The sequence below is a fragment of the Salmo trutta genome, chromosome 31 (genome assembly GCF_901001165.1).
Source record: "Salmo trutta chromosome 31, fSalTru1.1, whole genome shotgun sequence".
NCBI lineage: Eukaryota > Metazoa > Chordata > Actinopteri > Salmoniformes > Salmonidae > Salmo > Salmo trutta.
Genome location: NC_042987.1, coordinates 31047993 through 31063010, shown reverse-complemented (window position 1 = coordinate 31063010; position 15018 = coordinate 31047993). Strand labels below are relative to the sequence as shown.

Here is a 15018-nt window from a genome sequence, read left to right as displayed (position 1 = left end):
TCACATACTGTAAAAACACTTCGCATGTCAGTGGCTTTGGCCTAGGCTTTACATTTTCTCAAATTTAAATTCCATAGGCAGTGGCAGCTATATGTTTTTTGTCTGAACCAAAATGTTTATATTGTATGGTAGTTTACAGATGTTTGACCTAAATTAAATAGTAGCCTTAACGAAATATAACTTAGAAAAGATTAGCTGGCCCAAAAACACGTGGACATTTACAACTTGAAAAAAGTGTTTTCAGCCATAGACACCCGTTATTTGCATGCAAAACGAATCAAAGTAATCAATACAATTTCTTCCCTATATCGTCAGAATCTGTATTTCATTCAACTTCTATAAAGTGGACAAAGTCTCTCAGAACACTGAATAACTGACGACAATTGAACTGTTGAATTGATTGACTTACTTCGGTTTCGTGAAGTCTCTTGGTCGCGGCGGATGCGCAAGTCTTCTGGTCCACTTGACTGGAATCCCTTGTGAAGTCGTGTATTCAGCACCACGGTCAGCGCTCCGTTTATTACCGCTCTCGCTCGCAGTGTCCTATATGTCCGCGCGCAGTCTATCCAAGGGCCAGCCTCTCCACGCGTTCAACCCCTACCCCAATCGTTCCCTCCCATCTCATTCACCTTCTCAACAGCTAGTACATAGGTACATAAGTGAAGGTAGACTCTTATGTACAGATGCGCTTAATTTAATATGACCTTGATTCTCACTGCAGGAAAATAATCCTGCAGCAACAGGACATGTTAATTATTATGTGGATTATAATCAGTGGACATTTTTGTAGAGGTTGAGATCAAAGGGTTGGTGGAGATCATTGTTCATATGATTGCATAAAGTGCCTCGGGCTAAAAGGCCATCTCTTAAGTAACATGAATGACCAGGCCTATGAGTGACACTCAACGGAAGCAGGGCCCCTCTCGCACCAATGCTCTGCCAGTATAGCCTACCACACGAGAATAATGCCATAAAAATGGTTCACTTACAATTCAGGAAGCACTTATGTAACCGATGTGAAATGGCTAGTTAGTTAGCGGTGGTGCGCGCTAATAGCGTTTTAATCGGGAGACGTCACTCGCTCTGAGACCTGAAGTTGTTGTTCCCCTTGCTCTGCAAGGGCCGCGGCTTTTGTGGTAACGATGCTTCGAGGGTGACTGTTGTCTGTGTGCAGAGGGTCCCTGGTTCAAGCCCAGGTTGGGGCGAGGAGAGGGATGGAAGCTAGACTTGAAATGTAGCACAATGAAGCTCTTTACTTGAAATGTAGCACAGTGAAAGATGCCAAAGCCCCATTACTTTGATTTTAAAGATCTAGAAACATTCAAAAGCTCAACTTTCCTTTTTAGTATATAGACTAAAAATGGCCCTATACTAAAAAGGAAAGTTTAGCTTTTGAATGTTTCTAGATCTTTAAAATCAAAGTCATGGGGCTTTGGCATCTTTCACTGTGCTACATTTCAAGTAAAGAGCTTAATTGTGCTACATTTCAAGTCTAGCTTCCATCCCTCTCCTCGCCCCAACCTGGGCTTGAACCAGGGACCCTCTGCACACAGACAACAGACTAAAAATGGCCCTTACCTTTCAAACTTCGGTTTAGCCTATTTGATATTTGTGGGACAACTTGGTTGATCGATCTACACACAATACCCCATAACGACACAAATGTATAAAAAATAAAATACTTATTGACGTAAGTATTCAGACCCTTTGCTTTGAGACTCGAAATTGGGCTCGGGTGCATCCTGTTTCCGTTCATCATCCTTGAGATGTTTCTACAACTTGATTGGAGTCCACCTGTGGTAAATTCAATTGATTGGACATGATTTGGAAAGGTACACACCTGTCTATATAAGGTCAACTGACAGTGCATGTCAGAGCAAAAACCAAGCAATGAGGTTGAAGGAATTGTCCGTAGAGCTCAGAGACAGGATTGTGTCGAAGGCACAGATCTGGGGAAGGATATCAAAACATTTCTGCAGCATTGAAGGTCCCCGAGAATACACTGGACTCCATCATTCTTGAATAGAAGAACCACCAAGAATCTTCCTAGATCTGGCCGCCCGGGAGGTGACCAAGAACCCGATGTTCACTCTGACAGAGCTCCAGAGTTCCTCTGTGGAGATGGGAGAACCTTCCAGGAGGACAACCATCTCTGCAGCACTCCACCAATCAGGCCTTTATGGTAGAGTGGCCAGACGGAAGCCACGCTTCAGTAAAGGCACATGACAGCCCGCTTGGAGTTTGCCGAAAGGCACCTAAAGACTCTCAGACCATGAGAAACAAGATTCTCTGGTCTGATGAAACCAAGATTTGAGCTCTTTGGCCTGAATGCCAAGCATCACATCTGGATGAAACCTGACACCATCCCTACGGTGAAGCATGGTGGTGGCAGCATGTTTCAGGGGCAGAGACTGGGAGACTAGTCAGGATCGAGGGAAAGATGAACGGAGCAAAGTACAGAGAGGTCCTTGTTAAAAACCTGCTCCAGAGTGCACAGGATCTCAGACTGCCGCGAAGGTTCACCTTCCAACAGGACAAAGACCCTAAGTACACAGCTAAAACAACACAGGAGTGGCTTCGGGACAAATCTTTGAATGTCCTTGAGTGGCCCAGCCAGAGTCCGGACATGAACCCGATCTAACATCTCTGGAGAGACCTGAAAAGAGTTGTGCAGCAACACTCCCCATCTAACCTGACAGAGGATCTGCAGAGAAGAATGGGAGAAACTCCCCAATACAGGTGTGCCAAGCTTGTAGCGTCATACCCATGAAGACTGGAGGCAGTAATCGCTGCCAAAGGTGCTTCAACAAAGTACTGATTAAAGGGTCTGAATACTCATGTAAATATGATATTTCATTATTTTTTTTATTTTTTATAAATTAGCAAACATTTCTATAAACTTGTTTTTGCTTTGTAATTATGGGGCACTGTATGTAGATTGATGAGAGAAAAAAAATGATTTAATCAATTTTAGAACAAGGCTGTATCGTAACAAAATGTGGAAAAAGTCAAGGGGTCTGAATACTTTCCGAATGCACTGTACGACCTATGAAGAACCCCTAATTGGAAGAAAGATGTTACAGCACAAGGATCTCAGGGTGCTCTCCCTTCCAATTAATTAATGACTCCTCAGTTAAAATAATTGCTACTTAACAATAACAGTGTGTTATTGATTCAAAACACAATGGGTCTTTAAAAGTTGTGTCTCAGATCTCTATGGGGTCTCCCTATAGGTTTAATGAATGGTCCCTGGTTCATTACAGACAGCTTAATGATGGAGATAATCTCACGCCAAGCAGCTCCTCCAGGTATTTCACCATGGAGGGTAATAATTGATAGGAGCCCCACAGCTTCCAGAAAGGTTATTCAATATGCATCGATATCAGTATTATTGTGATTATTGATGGTGCGCTGGGAGGAAGAACTTGAGCGTGGAGAGGGTCTGTTCTCATCTGTTACCCTGTCAACACCAGTATTGACTTACTATAGATTCAACACCAGTATTGACTTACTGTAAATTCAACACCAGTATTGACTTACTGTAGACTCAACACCAGTATTGACTTACTGTAGATTCAACACCAGTATTGACTTACTGTAGATTCAACACCAGTATTGACTTACTGTAGATTCAACACCAGTATTGACTTACTGTAGTTTCAACACCAGTATTGACTTACTGTAGATTCAACACCAGTATTGACTTACTGTAGATTCAACACCAGTATTGACTTACTGTAGATTCAACACCAGTATTGACTTACTGTAGTTTCAACACCAGTATTGACTTACTGTAGATTCAACACCAGTATTGACTTACTGTAGATTCAACACCAGTATTGACTTACTGTAGATTCAACACCAGTATTGACTTACTGTAGTTTCAACACCAGTATTGACTTACTGTAGATTCAACACCAGTATTGACTTACTGTAGATTCAACACCAGTATTGACTTACTGTAGATTCAACACAAGTATTGACTTACTGTAGTTTCAACACCAGTATTGACTTACTGTAGATTCAACACCAGTATTGACTTACTGTAGTTTCAACACCAGTATTGACTTACTGTAGATTCAACACCAGTATTGACTTACTGTAGATTCAACACCAGTATTGACTTACTGTAGATTCAACACCAGTATTGACTTACTGTAGATTCAACACCAGTATTGACTTACTGTAGATTCAACACTGTCAAACAAAGGTTGTGTTCCCCTGCTCAGATGTTGCATGTATCAACCAATGGTTACGTGCCACGTCATCGATTGTGCTACAACATAATGATGTGGTTAGCTGATACGTAAAATACCTATCGAGGCGTTTTAAGATCTGGCATGTGTCAGCAACATCTGAGCAGAGGAATGTGACCAAAGGCTATGAGGGATGGCAGTGAGGACCATGGACAGCACCTATCCACCTAACCATTGAAGAAAGTAGACAGCGCCCACTAATTAGGACCATGGGCAGTGCCCAAGCCATCGGGTCAATGGGCAGAACCTAACCATAACCAATCAGGACCATGAACAGCAGCTAAATAGTGAGAGAGCTAGACAGCACTTGCCAAAAAGAAAACATCCCTATTGATTCCATCTGATCTCCCTTTGGCCTATAGTGAATGACATGTCCTACTGCAAAGCACAGAATGCAGCCAGTCGTCACTAATAGTAAAGTCACCCTCTAGTAGCAGGCGAAAAACCAACGTTGAGCTGCAAGGCTTTGGTGTTGCTGAATGAAACTCCTTTCAGCTCCACTTCGGTTCAGTGTGCCGTTGCAAATACTGGATCAGGGCCACAAAGGATCACAGTCCAAAAGGGTCAGAGTGAACTCTACTCAAAGGTAAAGTTTTGTGTATAACCCCGATGTGGTACACATATTAAAGTGTTTCACCTTTTTGTTTGTGGGTATTCACTGAATTGCATCTACTTTGAATCTCCTGCACGTGTGTGTGTGCGTGTGTGTGTGTGTGCCTGTGTGTGCGTGTGCCTATGCGTGCGTGCATGTGTGTGCCTGTGTGTGTGTGTGCTTGTGTGTGTGTGTGTCCTCGGGCTCCGGAGAGGGATCAGTATGAGAAAAGAGGAGAAAGACGGACAGAGGAATAGGACTGATGGCCTCATCACAGGAGACAGCAGTGAAACAGGCTCCCCTGTTATTGACTATGTGTGTGAATATAAAAGCATGTTTTATTTAAAACTGTATGAGCCTTAACGGCCAAATCCATAGCTTTATTTATCAGCCTCAACGGCCAAATCCATAGCTTTATTTATCAGCCTCAACGGCCAAATCCATAGCTTTATTTATCTGCCTCAACGGCCAAATCCATAGCTTTATTTATCATCCTCAACTGCCAAATCCATAGCTTTATTTATCATCCTCAACGGCCAAATCCATAGCTTTATTTATCAGCCTATACTGCCAAATCCATAGCTTTATTTATCAGCCCATACTGCCAAATCCATAGCTTTATTTATCAGCCTATACTGCCAAATCCATAGCTTTATTTATCTGCCTCAACGGCCAAATCCATAGCTTTATTTATCAGCCTCAACGGCCAAATCCATAGCTTTATTTATCAGCCTCAACGGCCAAATCCATAGCTTTATTTATCAGCCTCAACGGCCAAATCCATAGCTTCATTTATCAGCCTATACTGCCAAATCCATAGCTTTGTTAATCAGCCTCAATGGCGAAATCCATAGCTTTGTTTATCAGCCTCAATGGCCAAATCCATTAACAGCTATCAAAGCGTGTCAGTTGACCAGATAAAAAACAAAGACAACATGCTAGATGTGCTTAGACACATAATAAACTCAGCAAAAAAAGAAACGGCCCTTTTGCAGGACCCTGTCTTTCAAAGATAATTCGTAAAAATCCAAATAACTTCACATATCTTCATTGTAAAGGGTTTAAACACTCTTTCCCATGCTTATTCAATGAACCATAAACAATTAATGAACATGCGCCTGTGGAACGGTCGTTAAGACACTAACAGCTTACAGATAGTAGGCAATTAAGGTCACAGCTATGAAAACTTAGGACACTAAAGAGGCCTTTCTACTGACTCTGAAAAACAACAAAAGAAAGATTCCCAGGGTCCCTGTTCATCTGCGTGAACGTGCCTTAGGCATGCTGCAAGGAGGCATGAGGACTGCAGATGTGGCCAGGACAATACATTGCAATGTCCGTACTGTGAGAGGCCTAAGACAACGCTACAGGGAGACTGGACGGACAGCTGATCGTCCTCGCAGTGGCAGACCACGTGTAACAACACCTGCACAGGATCGGTACATCCGAACATCACACCTGCGGGACAGGTACAGGATGGCAACAACAACTGCCCGAGTTACACCAGGAACGCACAATCCCTCCATCAGTGCTCAGACTGTCCGCAATAGGCTGAGAGAGGCTGGACTGAGGGCTTGTAGGCCTGTTGTAAGGCAGGTCCTCACCAGACATCACTAGGAACAACGTCGCCTATGGGCACAATCCCACCGTCGCTGGACCAGACAGGACTGGCAAAAAGTGCTCTTCACTGATGAGTCGCGGTTTTGTCTCACCAGGGGTGATGGTCGAATTCGCGTTTATCGTCAAAGGAATGAGCGTTACACCGAGGCCTGTACTCTGGAGCGGGATCGATTTGGAGGTGGAGAGTCCGTCATGGTCTGGGGCGGTGTGTCACAGCATCATCGGACTGAGCTTGTTGTCATTGCAGGCAATCCCAACGCTGTGCGTTACAGGGAAGACATCCTCCTCCCTCAAGTGGTACCCTTCCTGCAGGCTCATCCTGACATGACCCTCCAGCATGACAATGCCACCAGCCATTCTGCTCGTTCTGTGCGTGATTTCCTGCAAGACAGGAATGTCAGTGTTCTGCCATGGCCAGCGAAGAGCCCGGATCTCAAACCCATTGAGCACGTCTGGGACCTGTTGGATCGGAGGGTGAGGGCTAGGGCCATTCCCCCCCAGGAATGTCTGGGGACTTGTAGGTGCCTTGGTGGAAGAGTGGGGTAACATCTCACAACAAGAACTGGCAAATCTGGTGCAGTCCATGAGATGCACTGCAGTACTTAATGCAGCTGGTGGCCACACCAGATACTGACTGTTGCTTTTGATTTTGACCCCACCCCTTTGTTCAGGGACACATTATTCAATTTCTGTTAGTCACATGTTTGTGGAACTTGTTCAGTTTATGTCTCAGTTGTTGAATCTTGTTATGTTCATACAAATATTTACACATGTTAAGTTTGCTGAAAATAAACGCAGTTGACAGTGAGAGGACGTTCCTTTTTTTTGCTGAGTTTATGTGTGATGCATTGCAACGATAGACTATTATTATACCCCTAAAGACTGAACTTTGTGAATGACGGCCAATGAAAAACAGCGACAAAGCTTCAGCATCATACAGCATTCTTTATTCATGGCAGAAGTAAAACACATTGTTTTATGTCATTGTTAAAAACCAACAACAACAAAAATGGGAAAAATACAAACATTTATTTTGGTCGACTCAAATTAAATGGATGGATGTAAACAAATGTGAGTCTCACAGTTGAATCCCAACTTGAGATCCACGCGTGTACCTCAATTTCCACAAATCTCCCATCAACATAAATTAATGTTTGCGTGAGCCAGAGTTGAGCACGAGTGTCTCAAGTTAGGATTCAACCCAGAGTGGAATCAGGTGATTTTACACTAAAAAACCCTCTTCTTAGATATACTGTATAGTATGAGGTTTCTGCCACTACAAGGGCTGATCACTTCAACTTCCTGTGAGCTTCGAGGAGTTGCCCCAACCCCTGTTCAAGGATCAGATTTTTTATACCCCATAAAGGTTACGTATAGGATTGGGCATAGGGACCTAATGGTTACATATAGGACTGGACGTAGGGAAATCTGATTCTAGGCCTTCAAATGGACCTTATCTGTCAACAACTAAACCTGAAAAATCTGGTTAATATATAGTTAGAAACAGATCTATATTCAGTTAGAAACTGACCTTGTGTCAACACATTCATGGTCCAAGTTGTTCCATAAAACCTCCAGGTCCTATATCCTTTCATTTACAAGCTATATTTAACCATACTTTATACAATGTGGTCATTGTTTTGTAGAATAGTCCATCTCAGAGCATTACATGTACATGTTATCTATATAGACGGCTGAAATATGATTGTCCATTTCAAAATGCTTTCTTCATGCTAGAACCAACCAACTCTTCACATCATAACGATGGTCATTGTTCTGTAACGTTAAACGCAATGAATGAAACACTGAAATCAGTTAGCTACAACCAACCACAAGCACCACTTCAGAAATTTCCATTTGAGTTAGAATTATGGATAACAAAAATAATCATTTCAATTACCAGTATTCTGGTTTCCCGATGTGAAAACCTTGTAATACAGTCAGACAAACTTATGTAATAAATAAAAAAAATCTCAAAAACAGCCATAAAAAGTAAAAAGGAATGTAGCTGTTGCTGGCAGCCATCTTCTGTACTGTACCCTATATGTACATGTGGAGGTATTGACAACATAAGTGCAAACGGTGAAATGGCAATTATTCAGCTGAAGTAGTAGTGGCCTTATGACAAGCCTGACTGTGGTCCCAGCCTAGCTTGCTAAGAAGCGGTGTTTGACATATTCATTTAAAATACGCTAAGTTTCTTCTTGTTGAAGACACATGACAGGATGGAGCTTTAACCATAAATAGGCTTAAATATGACTATTCGAAGGATCCCTCTGCTCCAAACCAGGCAACCAGCATGAAAGAGCATGGACTCTTCCACTGGGAGAGATGGAGAGGAAGAGAGAGAGAGAGAGAGGGGCACAGGCGCTTTGTTTTTAGAGTCACTTGGTGAAAACAAACTGTCCTTTTACGTCGAGACCTCCTCCTGTGTCCATAATACACACTGTTCTGTTCCCAGGACCACACACTCCAGTGTGCTTCTTCAGAGTGGCACGCTGCCACGCCCTGTGTGTGTCCTCCTGACGGGCTGTGTGATGTTGCGGTGTATACTGGGATGTGTGTGTGTGTATAATGGGTTGTGTGTGTGTGTGTGTGTATACTAGGTTGTGTGCGTGTGTGTATACTAGGTTGTGTGCATATACTAGGTTGTGTGTGTGTGTGTGTATACTGGGTTGTGTGCGTGTTTGTGTACTGGGTTGTGTGTGTACTGGGTTGTGTGTGTTCTAGGTTGTGTGTGTGAGTGTTCTAGGTTGTGTGTGTGAGTGTTCTAGGTTGTGTGTGTGAGTGTTCTAGGTTGTGTGTGTGAGTGTTCTAGGTTGTGTGTGTGAGTGTGTCCCTCTGTCTCTTCTCCTTCCCTGGTCTCTCAGAGAGCCTGCTCAGTGCTGGAGGCAGAGATGTCCAGTAGTCTCCAGGCAGCGTTGGGGTTGAGCTCCTCCTGGTCCCGACACAGAGCCCACACGTACATCATCCTCAACACCTTCTCCTGGGGGGGGGGGGGGGGGGAGAAGGAAAGGTTGGAGGAACAAGAGATATCACCAAGAGTAGGAGAGAGGAAAAACAGACAACGAAGACAGGGCAATGATTAGAAGAATGGGAAAAAATATAAAGGTTAAGGAAAGGGAAGCAGGAATGCACTAGAAGAAACAGGGCTAGAAAGAGGTCTAGGGAAGTAGGACAAAAGATACCATCTGTATAAAAGCCTGTTTCCCCGATTTAGATTTAAAATCATGCTAAATTTAATTTGAGATTCTGGTAAACTCTGTATGTTTCCTTTCATGTGTCCTACCAATTATTATTATTTGATTATTCTCCATGGCAACCTATTGATAAAAAAATAATTAAAAGTTATTTCTCAGTTTTCAGTTGGCTTTTGAGGAGACCAGGGATATTTGTGCGTTTTTGACCAAATGTAAGTCATAACAAATACTTATTTAAATGCTGTAAGTTTCCTACTGTTATATGTAAATACAAGTCATGTGTATGTAGAGGGGTAACTTTCTTCACCTGTTGTAATATGTGATTAGCCTACCAGTTGGTGGAACTGTAATGTTCATTCTCCTGAGAGGAATTATGCTGGGTTATTATTCTCTTATTGTTAATTGTGTATAGAGATTGCTGACATGACTTTTTACTGTAATAGTCTTTGACCAGAGTGCAGTCCGGTATCCGTCTACTCCCAGTGGCTAACCACACAGAGAGTATCAGACCACATATTACCATCAAAGGCTAGCGAGATGGACAGGTGTAGGAGCAAAATGACCCAGGACAGAGAGAGATGGTAGAATAGATATCACAGAGGTTGTAACCATGGTAACTCACTGGATCCCCTTCCACCAGGTCTCCCTTGGGACTACGAATCACCATGACCACCTGGGCCTGGAACGTGATGATCAGCACAGGGCCTTGATCCATGAGCTTCCCCATCGCCAACTGAGAGAGAGAGTAGGAGAAGGAATGGCAGAGAGGGAGCAGGGGAAGGAAATTATGTTAAACCTGAAATAATGACAATCAGCTGGCTACCAAAATGTTGGTGGCCGACTTGTACATGTAGCTCAGACAGAGTAATGACGTGGCCTGGTTGGGCCTGACAGACACATTCATGTACTTACATCTATGTTGTCTATATCTAGGACCTTGGACTGGAACATTAGACCCAGGGCCCTGGCCTGTTGGATAGGGTGGGCCAACTGACTGTATGTCTGCGGACAGAGAGAGACAAGGGTCAAAAGGAAGGAAGAACGCAATTCGAAAGTATTTTTCACCCTGATAGTGATAAGAAAATCGAACAAAAACGATATTTCTGAGAAAAGAAAGCATGCCAAGTAAACCCTTTTGTACAGACACTACTTGTTACAGACATCAGTAAACATAGAAAAGAGGAAGAGAGTACGGTCTGTATAAAACTACTTACAGCTTCATAGCACCAGTCCTTCAGGACCTCCAGCTCTCCACGGATCATCGCCTGCACAACAGTCACATAGGTGCATTCCAAAACATTAGTTACTGCAGAGCTGTACAGTTCTCTTATAACAAAGCTAACCAACATATATTCAATTCCAGTCATCTATGGATTACACTTCTGGTGAGCATTTCAAAAGCTCCAAGTGCTCATGACTAACGATTCAAAACAACAAAAACATTGATTCAAAAAAAAGTGCTTGAAAGCCCCTACCTCTAGGATGTTGGGGATGATGTCCTTCTCACACTGTTTGAGAAAGGAGTCCTTGTCGAAGCTGGGGTCTGCCTTTAAGATCTCAGTCAGCACCTGAGACATCTCAGTCTTCGAGAAGAGACCACCTGCCAACCAAATAACAAGGATTTGATGTAAAAATTGTGGAAACCCATGTAGTCCAACCATCCATCAGAACATCTGAAGGAAAAGAGGGTAGTCACTTTGTGGCCATTGACATACCAGACAATATAACAGAGAAACTATTGTGCACACCCAGTAATCCCCTCAGAGTGATAGAATGATTCAACCGGGACATGATTTAAAAGAGAGGTTGTTTACCTAGTAGATCGGTGACTCTGTCGGTCACTGCTCGAGATGCTCTGACAAGGGCGTTATCACTCTCGTCATATTTCATTTTCATCTCAAAGAACCCTGAGGAGTGAGAACAGGAAATATCACAAAGACTTCTAAGACTCTGGGACCCTCCACAGAAAATCAAATAAGATACAACGTAAGAGAAAGTGTTTCTTGATCAGGAAAAATCCCATCTCTTTAAAGACTTGACATCGAGATATAAGTACAACACCGAAAACTCTGCCTCCACTTTGCCCATATAATGAATATAGTGCCACCTGTTGACTGGCCAGTGAAGTGCACACAACCATGAATGTGACCTATGATTACATCATTCTCATGTTATCTGATGAAATTCAGTAACATTCTCTTACTGTTGAAAACCATATTGTTGTCCTTGAAGTCCTTCCACTGTGCGTACCACTTAGAATCCTTGTGCAGAACAACACCCATGTCCTCTCTGTAAGTCAAAATAGACAATTTATATCAATTGGTTGTATTTCCTAATAGTTTCAAGCACGGCTGAATGGACACACATAGCATTGTTGGTGAATGGGAAAACGTCTCTGTTAACCATGTCATAGTTATGAACAAGTTAAAAGGGACATACTCATTGGCCTCAAAGACACGGTTGTCACTCTCCCCTCCCTTGAAGGAGAATTCACTTCTCTTCCTGAGTTGAGAAGGAGCCCTATAGGTCCCATCGTCTACCACATCAATCTCTCTCTTCACTGACTCCATCCCCTGTACACACACAGAGGGAGGGGGAAAAGGAGATCAGTATATCAGTCAAATTATTCCATAGAATTCATGACATTTGACTCATTTTCAGCCTCCATTTGATGCTTCAATGTATCTTAAAAAGTCCTTCAACAGCTGGTATTTACCCCGAAACAACTGGTTACAACTGCTACATTCTTATGCTTATTTAAAATCATTCAACACTATTAATGATACATAGTAATCATGTATGTAAGCCCATTTTTAAGCAGGAACTGGGTAAATAGCAGACAAAATAATAATAAAGCGTAGCCAATTTCCTTCAATGGAGAGTTGTGTTACTTATTTTAAATGCCAGTCTCTGACCTGTGAGATTGCCCTGAAGGCGCTGGTCGCTCCCAGCTTCTCTCCTCCTTTGGACACAGACTCAGCAGAGTGCCTGGCCGTCTTGGCTGCCTCCTCCACCCCCTCCTTGATCTTCTTCCCCAGGTCTGTACGGGTCACTTCCTCAAAGCCCTGGACAGACAGACATGGACCACAGCAAGTTATAATGACTTTACTTCAGGCAGATTAGCGGCAAGCTACTATAAATAACAGTTCCACATGAATGGCATCTTTGGGTTAGCACGATATAGAAGTGAAGTTTAACTCATAAGCTGTCCAATACCTCAGCTGAAATAAACATTTGAAGAAAAATATAAAAACAGATTGATGCGCTAAAAGGAGTACACAACAAGGATTAAACATTTGCCTTTAGCATTCATTCTGAGGGTTTACTTCAACTGATGATGTCAATGACCTTTGTTCCATGCATCATTATCAACAGTGTTACAATGACTCACCTCCTTCACAGTCTCTGACAGAGTCCCCAGGGTCTTCTTGAACACCTCAGAGGTCTTTACCGTCTCTGATTCAATTGTTTTCTGGCAGAAAGAAACGGTTGACATTGATGAGACGTCACATTAGTCAAGCACCAAGTGAGCATGACATCACAAGTGTTTGTTCGGAACACAGATGAAAGTCAACTTGTCACCAACCCTAGTCCTGGACAGCATGTGCAGGCTTTTGTTCCAGCACAGCACTGACAATTAAACTTATCAAGACCTTCACTAGTTGAAGGTTAGTACTGGGCTGAAACAAGTCTGCACAACCAAGGTGAGTGACCATGGGCTTAAAGGGACATTACACTCCAAAATCAAATTTGAGCTTACAAATTTCCTCCGAGCCTGTTGCAGGGCATCCGACTCCTCCAGCCTCTTGGCCTCCTCTCTGAACTTCTTGATGTTCTCCTTCATCTCCTTGTCCTTCCCAAACTCCTGCCTCAGGTTCTCCACAAACTCCCCGAAGAAGCCTTTACGACTAGGTCGTTCTGACGCATACCGCACCTGAGAGAAAGAGGTCACTTAAAATGTAAGTGAAAGACAGAATATGAAGAGTTGGTGTATTGGCTAGTTAACTACCACCAGATAATGCGTTGGATAATGCATAGCTACCTGCACAGGGACAGCCGGAGAACAACATATCCTGTAGGCATCTCCTCTACTGAATGAGGAGACGACAGCACGGCATGGCAGGAGTAGAAGACGTCTTCCGACCAGCTGAAGAGAATTACAACATGGGCTATAACCAAACATTCATATTGAAGCTATTACAATCCATATCTACCTGTTCTAGCGTTATGGTGTAAAATATAGAAATAATAGGCTATGAAGAATGCCTGATATGTTTAGCTAGCTAGAATGTTCATGAACACCGACCGGAGGGGCTATGGCCCATTTCATAACTGTCATCACATAATAAAATGTCACGTTATTCAATAAATATTGTCGAATGTTAAATACTGAGCTGTAAAACTAATCAGTCAATATCCATCGATTGCCAGTGCAAGCAAGGGGGAGTTATACTAAAACAAATCTCACCTCATAGCACCGACACACGGAGGCTGCCATCTTGATCTTGAACGCATTGGGCAATGAATGGAGGAACGCCTAACGCCCCACCCCGCAGACTGTCGACCAATCGCGTTCAGGTTGTTATGCTGCGTCACGCGGTTGCTAAAACGAATCGTCACGCAATCCCTTTTTAAAGTCAGGGTATGAGTCAGGAAATATGCCTATTTTCCACGAAACTACGTAATGTCAAAATTCAAAACCTATACAATATTACAGATAGTAAGTTAATTATATCACATCACGGAAAATATTTGTAATGTTGTACTTTTTGTTGACGAAATTCATGCTAATGTTGGGTTTTTGAGCTAGCGCCCAATTGACTCCCATTCACTCCTTGAAGGAGCTGGGGCAACGTACACAATGGGCGCTAATACGATTTCAGTGGAGTTTCCCATCTCCTTAAAAGTGTCTCTGATGGAGCACGTGCAACTCCGCTGCAGCTGACCTCCTGACGGATCCAATGGGTGGAGACTAATTTGAGGAGGTGAGTGTGTGTCCTTCTGCAGTCAAGTGCCTGCCCTAGCATCCGTAAGGAGAGGTCTGCAACCTGGTCTCTGAGCATTTCGTATTTCTGTATGATATTTAGTATGATATGTTACGTTTTGTATTAATTTGTGGATGTCCATCATCCATTTCGTATGATATGTTATGAATTTGCCAAATATTCAATGTTTTTATTTATTTAACCAGGTAAGTTGACTGAGAATACATTCTCATTTACAGCAACAGAATGGGGAATAGTTACAGGGGAGAAGAGGGATGAATGAGACAATTGTAAGCTGGGGATGATTAGGTGGCCATGATGGTATGAAGGCCAGATTGGGAATTTAGCCAGGACACCAGGGTTCA

The 15018-nt window shown here is 42.9% G+C and overlaps 1 protein-coding gene across 1 annotated transcript; it reads right to left on the bottom strand.

Moving 5' to 3' along the window:
* Nucleotides 1-9327: 9327 nt before the first annotated feature.
* Nucleotides 9328-14214, bottom strand: LOC115169940 (mitochondrial import inner membrane translocase subunit TIM44). Its single transcript, XM_029726088.1, has 13 exons — nt 14137-14214; nt 13711-13815; nt 13429-13602; nt 13060-13140; nt 12584-12733; nt 12108-12241; nt 11872-11957; nt 11483-11575; nt 11144-11268; nt 10883-10933; nt 10581-10670; nt 10291-10401; nt 9328-9454 (listed from the first exon to the last, which is right to left on the bottom strand). The coding sequence occupies exons 1-13, from the start codon at nt 14164-14166 to the stop codon at nt 9335-9337; spliced, it is 1350 nt and encodes a 449-aa protein (XP_029581948.1). The 5' UTR covers nt 14167-14214; the 3' UTR covers nt 9328-9334.
* Between the last annotated feature and the right edge of the window lie 804 nt (nt 14215-15018).

Bases quoted from the DNA above. Each gene is read 5' to 3' on its own strand.
- LOC115169940 (XM_029726088.1), bottom strand. From the start codon at position 14,166: ATGGCAGCCTCCGTGTGTCGGTGCTATGAG. The intron at 12,734-13,059 runs GTGAGTCATTGT...CTGTCTGTCCAG, and splicing joins TGTCAGAGACTGTGAAGGAG to GGCTTTGAGGAAGTGACCCG. The intron at 12,242-12,583 runs GTCAGAGACTGG...GTGTGTGTACAG, and splicing joins CCTTCAGGGCAATCTCACAG to GGGATGGAGTCAGTGAAGAG.